The sequence below is a fragment of the Esox lucius genome, chromosome 3 (genome assembly GCF_011004845.1).
Source record: "Esox lucius isolate fEsoLuc1 chromosome 3, fEsoLuc1.pri, whole genome shotgun sequence".
NCBI lineage: Eukaryota > Metazoa > Chordata > Actinopteri > Esociformes > Esocidae > Esox > Esox lucius.
The window spans coordinates 31,706,788-31,720,450 of NC_047571.1; the positions used below are offsets into that span (position 1 = coordinate 31,706,788).

A 13,663-nucleotide genomic window follows, 5' to 3' on the forward strand; every position below is an offset into this window, starting at 1 on the left:
GACATGTGTGGCTTCAAATGGCACTGGGTCACTAGTGTTTATTGATGATGTGACAGAAGACAAAAACAGCAGGATGAATTCTGAAGTGTACAGGGATATATTGTCTGCTCAGATTCTGCAAAGTTGATTGGACCACTTTACAGATGGACAATGACCAAAAACATACTGCGAAAGCAACCCAAGAGTTTTTTTTTTGAGGCTAAGAACTGGAATATTCTGTAAAGGAGGAAACCCAGCGATTGGTGATGTCCATGTGTTCCAGACTTCAAGCAGTCATTGCGTGCCAAGGATTCTCGAAAAAGTACAAAAAATTAACATTTTATTTATGATTGTGTTAATTTATCCAATTACATTTGAGCCAATTCAATAAGGGGACTGTGTATGAAAATGGTTGCAATTCCTAAACGTTTCACACAATATTTTTGTTCGACCTTTTGAATTAAAGCTGAAAGTCTATTGCACGTCCAGAATGAGAAAACACGTAGTATTGACAACAGAGATGGAAAAATACGTTAGCAAACAATGCTGACACCCTTATCAGCCCCCTCTGTAATCTGAGCTAAGACGAAAGCCCCCAAATCAAGGAAGAAAGAGAAGGTCATTCTGCCACCGAGGAAATGCAAACTTTCCTGTCACTAACAGCCAACCAATCGGCCTACTGCCGCCTCTTAGCAAACTGATGGAGAAAAAAAAAATGTCAGTTCTTCAGATACAAGGTTGTTTTTCCATTAAAGACTGAAGTACATAATATTTTCTACATGTGCACAGAGAAGGGACTCAATAGGTACTGCACTCCTTCAAATGATTGATGATTGGCTCAAAGAAATCGATCCCCCCCCGCTAGACAGTGGGGCCTGTCTAGAGCAGCCTTTAATATTATTGACTATAATCTATTATTGGAGAAACTGTCCCCACACTCTTTGCCATATGAAGTGAAAGCTATTTATCTAACGGAACACAAAGGCGGGTTCTCTAATGGTAGTTTCTCTGATGTGAAATCCCACCAGGGAGTCAACAAGGCCACCTCCCGTTTATTCTAAATGTACTAATGATTTGCCACTAGCGTTGAGCAATGACTGTGTGTCTACAGTCTGCATGCAGATGGCTGGACAATATACACATCATGACTTAAATCCCCCCCCCAAAAAATGAAACCCCTAAAACCCTAAAAGCTCTGAGTCCTGAAACCCATAAAACCCTGAACCCTGAAATGAAAAAGACTCGGAGTAGAAAGGAACCCTGTTAATTACACAAACGATTCCAAAAACACGTCAGAGATCCCATCAACAGTGCTACAAGGTTCAGAGTTCAAGGTTCAAAAGGATGTTGTTTATTTCACAAACAGACCCACTGGCTAGCACAATACAATCAGAGACAGTATATAGCAATAAGGTCAAGGTTAAAGGGGACCTTGTTCATTTCATGAATACCTCTACTGCCAAGAGCACTAAGCCCTTAAATGTCACAGTAGAGCAATGGATTGCAAGGTTGTTATTATTGTATTCTGAGAGATTGTGTGATTCACTATCTTGTGAAATGCATTTTGTTATTAGTTTACAGAGTGTTTGACATTAGGATATACAGGCCTGCTCAGGGAGGGCCAGGGAGATTTTTTTCTAGGCCCTGTGCAGTGGGTGTCTCCCGGTTGTAACTTGCAATTAAATGTTTTATTTTATTTTTTATGGTTGAGTCAAATGCTAGACTTGAATGTCATGGACAGTTCTACTATCTGTTTTCTTTATGTTTTGTACTCTCATTTTAAATACAGGTTCTTCTGTCTTTGTAGAGAAGGTTGTTGTTGTTGTTATGCATTGTGGAATGTTTTGCGTGCACCTTAGGAGGAGCAGCTGGTGCTTTTGCGAATTACCAACGGCCATCCAAAACCAAGTCCTACATTTAGACCTATGGCATCAGCTGTGAAGTCATAGCAGAGCAAGAACAGTCGACTTACAGCTCTCCGTGGCAAAGATGGTGATGTTATGTACAGCGTTGACTTCCCTGTCGAGCGACTTGGCGTTAGTGATGATACCAGAGGCAGCATCTATGTTGAAGAAGCGCTCCAAGTCGGTGTTTCGGTCAATGGAGTACCTGGAGTTAGATTGGCAGATAAGGGAGTGTATTGGAAATGCTTCCTTTGGAGGGCCAGATTCAACTGCGTCTGCCGTTGTAACACTTACTATGGACACTCATAGTACATTCATCAGGCATGCATGAAGTACATTCACTCAGGCTGTTTTAATGAGAAGGTTGGTGCTTCCATAAAATATACTTGAAACATCCTACTATTTTTCGCAATGTAAATTTTTCACTTAAGGCGAATAAGGCTAAGTGATGCGTACCAAATGAATAACGATCACTTTTATGCTTTTATCATAACCCCCAACCACCTGACAAACCGGAAACAAGTAGCAGAGCTAAATAGACAGAGATTGTGAACCTTGACAGAGACAGTAAAGGTGTGCTGATGGACCCTGTCCACAACCGTACCTGATGGGACTGTTGGTGGAGTCTGGATCGTGAGCGGAGACAGTCCCAATACTGGTGCCCACCTTGGCCGCCTCAGAGACCACGATCTTGGTGAGCGGTGAGATGAAGACCGGCGGCTCATCCACGTTCTCCACGTTCAGGTGCACGGTCGCCGTGTCGCTGAAAGAATCCACGGAGTGGAACCGCCGGTCGATGTTCCTGTTGGACGCTTTGACACGCAGGGTGTAGCTCGATTTGGTTTCAAAGTCCAGGCCCTACGATAAGACGGAGAGAGTAGGAGAGATGATTGGATGGAGGATGCAAGGACTGAGGGAAGGTGGATGGTAGTTTCTGCTAGTTTGGTAGTTTCCGTTAGAATGATAGATTTTGGACATGGGCAGATATTTTGAAAAACAATGGAAAAAAGACAAAGAAATCACCTGACAATAGATACAGGCACCGGGTTGCACTCACAGCCTTAAATATCATTAGGTGCCATTGGGAAAACTTTGTTCAGAAGTCACATAGAGTACAATATGTCCCTGCCCGTCCCTCAGCACCTTCTGAACATGGACTTAGACTGCAGCACAGTGCCAAGGCAAAACGTCGACTTCAAAAGCAAGACACAAGACTTTAAAAATGCTTTGCACAGCCACTCGTTCATCTCACCAGTCAGAGTCATGAAATTATTGCTTTTCAAGATATCAAATGCACGGGATTGAACGTACACTCATTGTCTTTAAATAATTTAAAATGTGGGGGGAAAGAGCGAAACTTCATCTCCATTTGAAAGTTGAGTGGTTTTTAGTGGTAATTATATTTTGTCAAGAGTCAATAGCCTCATGATTAAATTCTGTGAAAAACGCCTCAGGCATTTAAAAACAACGTTTTTAAAATTCCAGAAAACGTCTTACATACCATGGCTGTGTAAGAATACTCATAATTGCATTGTAAATAGTGGGCTGATTGGGTGTGCCAAAAATATTACATTTAATAGTAAAAAAAAATGAAACTGTTATGCTATAAATGCCACGACGTCATACTCATTTCGGCTTTTCATCTGCCAGAATTCCCTGCTTGCTTTTGAGGAAAAGAAACTGAGGAACTACTTTATACAAACGTATGAATGGTGGGAAATGACAATGCTGCACATTTTGATGCGGTTGCATTATGAATGAGCCTAGTATGTTGTCTGCTTAGTACACAGCCTTGTGTCAGTAAAGCAGTAGACTAGACATGTTCCCGGTGGCTTGACAGACCTTTTTCAACCCTGAGATTGGTCGGTCATTATAGCTAGAGCATCCAGATCCCACCTTGGTGCACTATGGGTGTTACTGAAGTGTTATGGTGTATAATGAAATATGACGGTGTACTGAATCTGGGGTCCTCGTGTGGACACGGCTCAATGCAGTGCCATGAAAAACCGCGCTCGGCCACGGACCGTAAGCTCCGCCCGTCGGGCCAGTGTGACACCGTGGGAGTGCTCCGGCGACGGCTGCGCAGGACCGCTCTGCGTTTTACCTTCTGCAGGGTGATGAGGCCCTCCTGCGTGTCGCTGTCAGTGGTGATTCGGAACATCCCCAGACCGTCTCCGTCCAGAACCCGGTACTCCATCTCGGCGTTGGGCCCAATGTCCAAGTCCAACGCCCTTATCTTGGCCACCAACGTGGCCACCGGCAGGGACTCTGGCACGCTGAACTGATAATTTTCTACAGGCGAGAGAGAGGAGCGAGGGGAGAGAGGGAGAGAGGGAGGAGGGAGCACAAAGGAGGGAGGGCGAGTGGGGAGAAAGAATGGTACGGAGAGGGAGGTAGAAGGAGTGGGAGTGAAAAATAGATGGAAAGAGAGAAAGGAAGGGAGAGACGGACAAAAAAAGAGAGATAGGAGAGAGATAGAGGGAGCGAGAAACAGAGAGCAAGAGAGTCAGACACGGGGGAAGATAATGGAAAGGGGGAGACCAAAACAGCCCCGACACACAAGTTATTAATGAGACCATTTTCACCCTTCGCTCTGTGCCCTCGCTTATCGGCCAGCTGCTAAATGCAGGCTACCTGTTTGGTTGTAATTTTTCTGTTGGGTTCTTCTACCCTGGACAGACGGAGGTCTACCATCCCTGGTGGGAGTCTGACGTGTTTCGTACCTCTGCTTCATTATCATTCCTACCAGCCAAGGTCTGAATGAGTCCTATTTCAGACAGGAAACGCCACGTCTGGAGTTTAACCATTTATTTGAGAAACAATGCCCATACGATGTCTTGGCGTTAGGCTCTGGCCCTTTGGGGGTAACTCACCTCCAACCCATGACGGTAAATACAGTACTACTAGTAACAACATGAACAGTGTAAGATTATTAATAGCAATACTGGGGTGGAGGCTAGGTGGTGAGTTGAGGCTGGGGTGGAGGCTGGGTGGTGGGTGGAGGCTGGGTGGTTGGTGGAGGATGGGTGGTGAGTGGAGACTGGGTGGTGAATGGAGGGTGGATGCTGGGTAGATGCTGGGATGATGGGTGGAGGCTGGGTGGTGGGTGGAGGCTGGGGTGATGTGTGGAAGCTGGGTGGTGGGTGGATGCTGGGGTGGATGCTAGGTGGTGGGTGGAGTCTAGGGTGATGGGTGGATGTTGGGTGGTGGGTGGAGGCTGGGTGCTGGGTGGATGCTGAGGTGATGGGTGGAGGCTGGGTGGTGGGTGGATGCTGGGGTGGAGGCTGGGTGGTGGGCAGAGGCTGGGGTGATAGGTGGAGGCTGGGTGGTGGGTGGAGGCTGGGGAGGAGGCTGGTTGGTGGGTGGAGGCTGGGGTGATGGGTGGAGGCTGGGTGGTGGGTGGAAGCTGGGGTGCGCAAGACCCCGACATCAGCAAATATGTCGCAGAGCCAACTACATTAGCAATATAGCTGTAATCCTTAAATTAGCAGCATAAACTAGCTGCTATTTTATAGAATAAAAAATAAAGTTTACAAAACTTTACAAAGTAAAGTCTTGGACTACATCTCGATGGGTAGTCCACGCATGGTACAATAATCTGTTACCACAGGTGTTTGTACATAAGTTGAAGTATTGTTTCTCAACAAGAAAATGTGTCAGGACTGAAAATTAAACATAAACTAGGATCTTACTGCGAGAGAACTCGGGTGGGTTGTCGTTGACATCAGAAAGTGTCACCGTGACAGAGGTGGTTCCAGAGAGGCCTCCCATCTGACCGACCATGTCCTTGGCCTGTATCACCAACAGGTACTGATCACGTGCCTCGCGGTCCATGTTGGGCAGAGCTGTCTTGACCACGCCTGCAATGGGAGACTAGTTAACACCACCTAAGGCATAACATGATAACTTAACACATCTTGACAGCTTTGCTGTGCGTTGTGGGATGGTTGACGTGCTCTACGCTGCTTGCTTGTTACCTACCTGGCTACCTGCCAAACTTATTAGAATTTACTCAATATAAATTAATTGGTTAAAATCTACTTTAAGAGTTTACCAATGCAATATTTTTATCTGTTGACTTTTTACCCAACTTTTCTACACCGGGACTCTATTAGGACATAATTAACGGAACTACTCACCCCTGAACACCCAAAGCTAAGTGCCATTACTATGCCGTATCACTGTAATTGTTGTAGCTACAATACAGAGGAGAACTATCATCTTCAGGTAAAGATAGCAGAGTTAGAGTCTCAGCTTCAGACGCAAATGTCAGGCAAGGATTGTGTTAGTGTAGAAATGAAAAAAACTGCATCTGTGCCTCCAGGAAGAAATGACAGTGTTGTTTAGGGTCTGCCCATCACAGCAGGTAGAGTTTGTAGATAACTGGCTTTCTTTTTGGGACACTCCCAGAAATAGGGCCAGGCCTGATCTGCTGAAGAGTGACAGATTCCATCCCAGCTGGAGTGGTGCTCTTCTTTTATCTAGGAACATTGACAGGAGTCTCACTCCTATAGCTTTAACATGAGATAGGGTGCAGGTCAGGCCGCAGGCTGTTAGCCAGCCTGCTAGCATTGAAGTTTTACTCATTTTACCATTCTGATAAATCGTTTTACATAGCTACTATTTACAGGCCCCCCGGGCCATACACAATGTTCCTCAATTAGTTTCCAGAATTCTTGTCTAACCTTGTAGTCATGGCCGATAGTATTCTAATTATTGGCGATTTCAATATTCATATGGAAAAGTCCAATGACCCTCTTCAAAAAGCCTTTGAAGCCATAATTGACTCAATAGGTTTTATCCAACATGTCTCAGGTCCAACACACTCCCACAATCATTCCTTAGATTTAGTCCTGTCACAAGAAATAGATATTGTAGATCTAATAATTTCACCCCAAAATCCTGGAATATCAGATCACTGTCTTATTACATTTACCGTTAAAACAAGAAATCCACTTGCTCCGCAAACAGTTTCAAAAGCTGTACTATAAATCCTCAGACTACAAATAGATTTCTAGATATTCTTACAAGCTCGCTCATCAACAACAAAGTAAATAAATCCGCAAATGATCAAATCGAAGATCTAAACTCAACATGAACAAGCACCCATGGGAAATACTTTAGATACGGTTGCACCACTAAAAACAAAAGAAATACGCAACAAGAAACTTGCTCCCTGGTACACAGACAATGCTAGAGCACTCAAGCAAGCCTCCAGAAAATTGGAGCGAAAGTGGCGCTCCACCAAGTTGGAAGTATTTAGACTAGCCTGGATAGACAGTACACTACAATACCGAAAATCACTCACGTCTGCTCGATCAGCTTATTTCTCCAACCTGATTGAGGTGAACAAAAACAATCATAAATGTATCTTTGATACAGTTGCAAAGTCAACAAAAAAGCAATGCTCAACAGGTGAGGTGGGTCTTCACTTTAGTCGTAATTAATACATGAACTACTTTGATGAAAAGATCATCACCATTACAAAACAAATAACTGACTCCTCCTTAAATAGTTATGGTCCCCAAAATCTAATTTCTCCTGAGAATTTCCGGAACCTCCCTTACAGGTGTCAATGGGGACCCTTGAATTTTCTGATCCCGTATTGCTCGACACATTCACTAAATTTGTAATGAGTTCTAAACCGAACAAACTGTCAGCTAGACCCGATTCCAACAAAATTACTAAAGGAGCTATTTCCTGTGCTAGGTCAGCTGATGCTGAACATTGGTACAGCATTTGGTACACTTTCCTCCGGATGTGTAACAAACTCACTAAAAATAGTGGAAATTAAGCCTATTCTAAAAAAATATAATCTGGATCCTGACATATTGAACAATTATAGGCCGATATCGAACCTCCCGTTCCTCTCAAAAATCTTAGAAAAATGTGTTTCCCAACAAATGAATGCCTTCCTGAAGACAAATAACATTTATGAAATGCTCCAGTCCGGTTTCAGACCCCATCATAGTACTGAGACGTAACCTTAGATCGCAAGATGCAGGCCTTTTAATTGTACCTAGAATTTCTAAACAAACAGCCGGAGGCAGGGCCTTCTCTCATAGAGCTTCACTACTGTGGAATGATTTGCCAATTGAGGTTAGAAATGCAAACTCAGTGCAAACTTTCAAGTGTCTACTAAAGACTCATCTCTACAGCATGGTCTATGATTAAGTGTAGTCTGGCCCAGGGGCGTGAAGGTGACCAGAAAAGGCTTGTTACTGTCCACCCTTGCTGTCTTGCCAGGTGGGCTCTCATCGCCACTGGGATGCCCTCTCTTCAATACCATTCGGGGGTGGAGTCACTAGCTTGTTGTTGTCTCTCTGTTGCACACTTGTGCAATTGGGCTGTACTTTGATGGCAATACTCAGCCCTCATTCAGGGTGGTTGTGGTTGGTGGGTGTCCCTTTGGTTGATGCTTGGCAATGTGGGTGGATTCATTTCCTGACTGTTGGGCCCTGGCCGGGGCCTCCCCCAGATAGGGCCACAGTGTCACCGGACCCCCCTGTCTCAGCCCCAAGGTCTTACGCTGCTATATTACTGTGCTGGGGGAGTAGGGTCAGTTCTCCTTCCCCGCTGTAAAACCCTGTAGATCTAAGGAATGCATTTTCTTCATTTTCCCTGTCTCCTGCCGTTTTAAACTTAGGAGGACATGAGGTCTTGGCCCACACATGAGGAGTACCTGGCTTGAAAGACCCGTTGCTGTCCCTGTCCAAAGTCCTCCTGGTTGTGTTGCAGATCAAGACGATACCTGACGATTTCAGCTGCCACTGTGCTGACACATTCCCCCTCCCCCGTGTTGTCCCTGTCCTTGTCCATCTGGTCATGCTTTCTCACAAGCCCACATGCATTTATTAATTATAACAATTTGTACTCTTCATATGTTCACCCGGCACAGCCGGAAGAGGACAAAAACACAAACATCCTATAACAAACCTGACCACAACATCATAAAAGACACAGTGGTAATGCCATTGCTTGCCGGGATGTTTCCCCCCGTCCATGTGGCTGTATTCTGTAATAATCCTTGGATAATACCCCATCACCGATCGGAGCCAGGAAGCCATAACTCAGGAACATGATTACAGACTGACCCCGGTGCCCATGGTCAATGCTCTGTTAAATGTGTGCCGTAATCCACTGGAAGAGTGATGAAACTGGTGGCAGCTTGTTTCTTCCTGTTCCTAATCTGTCTAAATAGAACGGTTGGAAGTCCCCCAAACGGTATTCTCCGTAGGCCCTGGTCATTAATTAAGATAATTGGCTGTAAACGTTTGTTTGATAGACAAGAGGGGTGTCCTTTCGAGTGTTGCGACGCTGCTGTCTACAGCAAGTGCCCTCGCATTAAAGGAGAAATACACGGAATCATTGGTAACTTTGATATATTTCTATAAGGATTTTCAGAGTTTACCGGACGGATTATGAGGAAAGATGAAAACATCAATATTCGAGTGAATAACCATGTTGAGTGCTTCAGAGCAACTCTTTTCTATTTTAAATGTAATATCCATCATAACACTTCAATTGGGTTTTACCGACTAACAACATCCAAAAACACCAGATCTCAACTTGCACTACTCTGTTTCATTACACAATCATCGTATTTTTGAGTTGTTTTTTTTCTCAGTGATGGAACATAATTACAGTTTGACCCTGGTGCCCATGGTCAGAACTCTCTGTCACGTATTTGGTACTCCATTCACAGTGATGAAATAAGAGGCAGGGTGTCAGGTCGTAAAAACCCTGTCCTTGATGGCAGAGAGCAGGCTTTTAATCTGAGGGACCAGACTACTGCTGTTCCCACTTCCTTACACTAACACCCAGAGAACCAACAGATTGAGTTGCTATGAATAGATAATTTGTGTGCGTTTTTTAAGAGATTGTCAGTGTTTATCTGACAGATTGAGAGAGATGATGACAGTTGTGAGACATGGAGTGAAGTAGAGAGTGGTTGTGTCAAAAAGTTTAAAAACAAAATTGCAGAATGTGCCCGAAAAGCTGCAAGCCATTTCTGTGTAATAATACCCATGTTCACCCACGTTCAAATAATCAAAATACAATAATGTTAGGGTTAACACACTTTGCTAATATAAACATTTAGATTTAGTTTTTGCAGAAATACTTGTCTGTCTTATCATCCTTTAAAAAAAAATACTTGAAAAAATATTTTCTAATTTCCGTTCCTTAATAAAGAGAGTGAATAATGAACATTCACAGAAGTAAGTAACTCTATCAAAATGTCTAACAAACCTGTACTGTACAATTTAATTTGATGTAATGGGATTGGAGAAAAACACACAGTTGGTTCACTCCTTACCACTGGCATTGTTACATTCAGCTAGTAACAACACCTAGATGCCTACAATGCGCACATGAACTGTAAATCGCACTGAATTAGAGTCTCTGTTAAATGACTAACTGAAACTAATACGCATGGGTGCTTGTTCAATATAAATCACAATGAATACATTGTGTACCGCATCCATAACTATGCCTTTCTGTAGAGTACAGATCAGGGGCCCTACATGTCAACATTGCTGTCGTCTACCAGGTGTTAATCCAGTGACGAGTTGCATTGAGGACTGGATATAGCAGCTTTAACGTTCCACACTGAAGACCACATAAATGGACGTATAAATGTGCTGTTGCACTGTTCCCAGACCGTGTAATGTGCCACGAAACAGCATATTAATGAACTCAATCAATTAAGTTTATTTCATAAAACCCTTGTTGTCATAAAAGTTTCAAACTCTCTATTAAATTACTTTTTACACTCAGCATCAAGGACTTCACCAACTTTTGATGGCTTTGGTTTCTCCCATTCACTTTCCTTCTTTCAACGAAAACAAAAAATGTCATGTGAAAATGTCATGTGAAAATATTGGTACACAGGTGGTATAGAGCGTTTCAAAGTCATTGAGTTGAAATCAAAGGCAGGGTGCTGTTTTCTTCTCTTCCTCTTCACTCCCACAAGACTGTGGCAATGTCTTGAAATACTTCATCAATACGAGTGGCATTCCCGAATCAAACCCGTTTAATCAGGATACTTGTTGTTTTAACTGAGAAGGAGGCAGTGATTTGACAAACACAGAAATGAAAACGCGTTGATTGCGTTTAAGGTTTCCGGTCGCCCCAATCAGACTGTGATGCGTTGCAAGTTTAAGTGCTGTTGAGGGAAAACTTGATCAAAACTCATTAGGCACATGGACCTGATCCAGCTACTTGATTAAACTGAACGAGCAATACAAATCATCTTGGCATTCATCCCCAAACTAAAGACTTACAAAACACCAAACGCTCAGAAAAAGATTGAATCGCCCTTCAATGTAATCACAGTTTGTGCGTTTATTGACATTTGCTGTACACGATAACGACATGCATCTCTGTTTCCCCGATTTGCAAACCAACAAACATCCCTCTGACGTTTAATAACTTGTGTACAAATATGCACATAAGCGATGGCGGATAACAAATAATTTTTCATGTTCATTAACGGTGGTACTTCTTTTACGGTCCATGTGCCATCCATTTTATTTTAATGTCATATTTATTAGGGATGTATGCATTGGCTGAAGCAATTACACTTCCCCTTTGTTAGAGTAAAATGATTCGTCTGGATTTCTGGCAATGCAGAGGTTTATCCACTTCCCCAGGGTCAGATGAACTCATATAGAGCACTTTTATGTCTCAGTGTCTAGTGTGAAGTATTTAGAGGTTGTTTTGAAAGCCAGCGCGAGCATATACCATACACTTTCAGATATTGCGCTAATTCCTGTTAGCAACTCCTGGATGCATATACATAAAAATGGTATCCAGTCGTTCGTCTGACTCAGGGGAAGTAGATAAATGGTGTAGTTGCCTCACAGCGTAAAACCCTGCAGCCAAGTGCTTGATTGTCTCTGAAGCTGAGCAGTTTAGTCTTTGGATGGGAGACCAGAACGGAAATGCTGGCATAGGAGGAACAAAAATTGCAACGGCCCAGTGCTGTATCACATTGTCTTGTCCCTCCCCTATCATGTAAATATCTGGGGATGCCGCTTCGAGATGGCAGGCTGCACGCCTGTGTGTGAAATGGGTTGGTGCTCACCAGTCCTTGGTTCTACGGAGAAGTAGGGCTGTCCCTCGAGGATACTGTACACCACCCGGGCACTGTTCCCATACGTGGGGTCGTCCGCATCTGTCGCCACGACCGTCACCACAGATGTGCCTGCAACGACAAAATCGCTTAGTCACGAAAAAACAAACGGAATGCCATTTTGTCGTGAGAAATTTTGATGGTCCTGGGTGGGCCAGCTGCAGAACGGTTTCTAATCCGGCCCACTGCTCTGTCAGCGGGAAATCCACTCCTCTAAGAATTCACTAATGTCTCTGTCAGTGAGGGTAAATGTGTTCAAAATGACAGTGAAGGTGGACGACGAAACAGCAAACTTCTAGTGGCTTTGACACCAGGGTGTGTTGTCAAAATGATGCTTGTATTCACGGCCGGACCAAAGGCCACTCTGGGCCTGCTGTCTACCAATGTGGGCCAATGGTGTACGGTGAGTTTGTGGTAATTCTGTGTTGCATAGGGTAGACTACGGTGTTTCGGAGTTCACATTCACCCTGTTTCAGGAACCCCGGCCTGGCGGCTTTTAAAACCCCACCTTTGTTGTTGCTAACCGTTTAATTTTTCCAATAGCACTCTTGGAAAAGAGCCTGCTTATGATCAGTCATCTTTTTTGCATGATCATTACCATCCTGCCCTAAATCAGGGGGGAAACGAAGACCGACCGAGGTGAAAGAATATCATCAACACGCACAGCTGTGAGTTTCTATTGCATCCATGTGTTGTTCAACATTTGCAGTAATATCACACCACCGCGCAATTCTGGGCTCGCAATTCTTCACCACAATTGATTCAGACACTATAGGACCCCTTTTAGCTGGCCGTGGAGGCTGCCTTAATGCCTCGGTAAAGAAAGGTATCTTTACCCTTGGTTTCAGTAAAATAAGTTCCCTCTCTGGTCCATTTCTCCCTATGATTGAAATGACCGCCTTCCCCTTCCCTGTTGTTCAATAGGTTTGAAGCCAACTTCTCTCACACCATGTTTTGATCAAGGTCCAATTCAATGGCCGTCGGTGAAGACAAAAATCTACTTTTGAACCTTTCTGGTATTTTTTTGTGTCACTTTTTTCATTTTTTATGTGTTTGCCCTTCGGTGGCCAATTGTGGTTATGGACCTATTTCTTTCATAAGGGCTTTACAGATGTCCCCACTGTGGTACTTTGAGAGAGAAATAAAGCCCCAGCTCTCATATTATGGTGAATATATTTCACTTTTATGCAAACATTTCAAAATACGACCCGCCTGTTACCAATTTTAACCAAACTTATGACTCCACATTTTTGCATGGAACATCCCATTTGGTGACATAGTGCAGATCTGGGCATGTGGACGAGACACTATGCTTCCGCGTCGTGGACAATGATTCTGATTACAATCCCAGTGACTGTAATGGTGGCGCAACCAAAATGCAAAAGCCAGACGCAATGGCTATGTATATTCCTTCAATCGGCAATCTGTAGTAGCTACATCACATTTTTTTCACATATGAATTCAGGATATGTAGCCATTGAGTCTTGAGGAATAAAATGTCTAAATGCCTCATGAACTTAGATCAACTGTGGTTTCTGGTATTTTGCCAAAAAACATGGCAGCGTGCTGTATCCGGGCACTAAGAAAAGCTTTTGGCCATATACCACAACCCCTCGTCCTTTCATGCTTGATTATAATACTACAG

The 13,663-nt window shown here is 43.7% G+C and overlaps 1 protein-coding gene across 1 annotated transcript in view; it reads right to left on the reverse strand.

The window, feature by feature from the left end:
• cdh7a (cadherin 7a) overlaps positions 1-13,663 on the reverse strand; it is an 80,824-nt gene that overhangs the window by 38,183 nt on the left and 28,978 nt on the right. The window contains exons 4-8 of the mRNA XM_010895530.4: positions 11,971-12,090; positions 5,576-5,743; positions 3,988-4,175; positions 2,488-2,741; positions 1,952-2,088 (exon numbers count right to left, since the gene is read on the reverse strand). Coding sequence (XP_010893832.3) covers positions 1,952-2,088; positions 2,488-2,741; positions 3,988-4,175; positions 5,576-5,743; positions 11,971-12,090 — 867 coding nt within the window. The remainder of the gene's footprint in view (positions 1-1,951; positions 2,089-2,487; positions 2,742-3,987; positions 4,176-5,575; positions 5,744-11,970; positions 12,091-13,663) is intronic.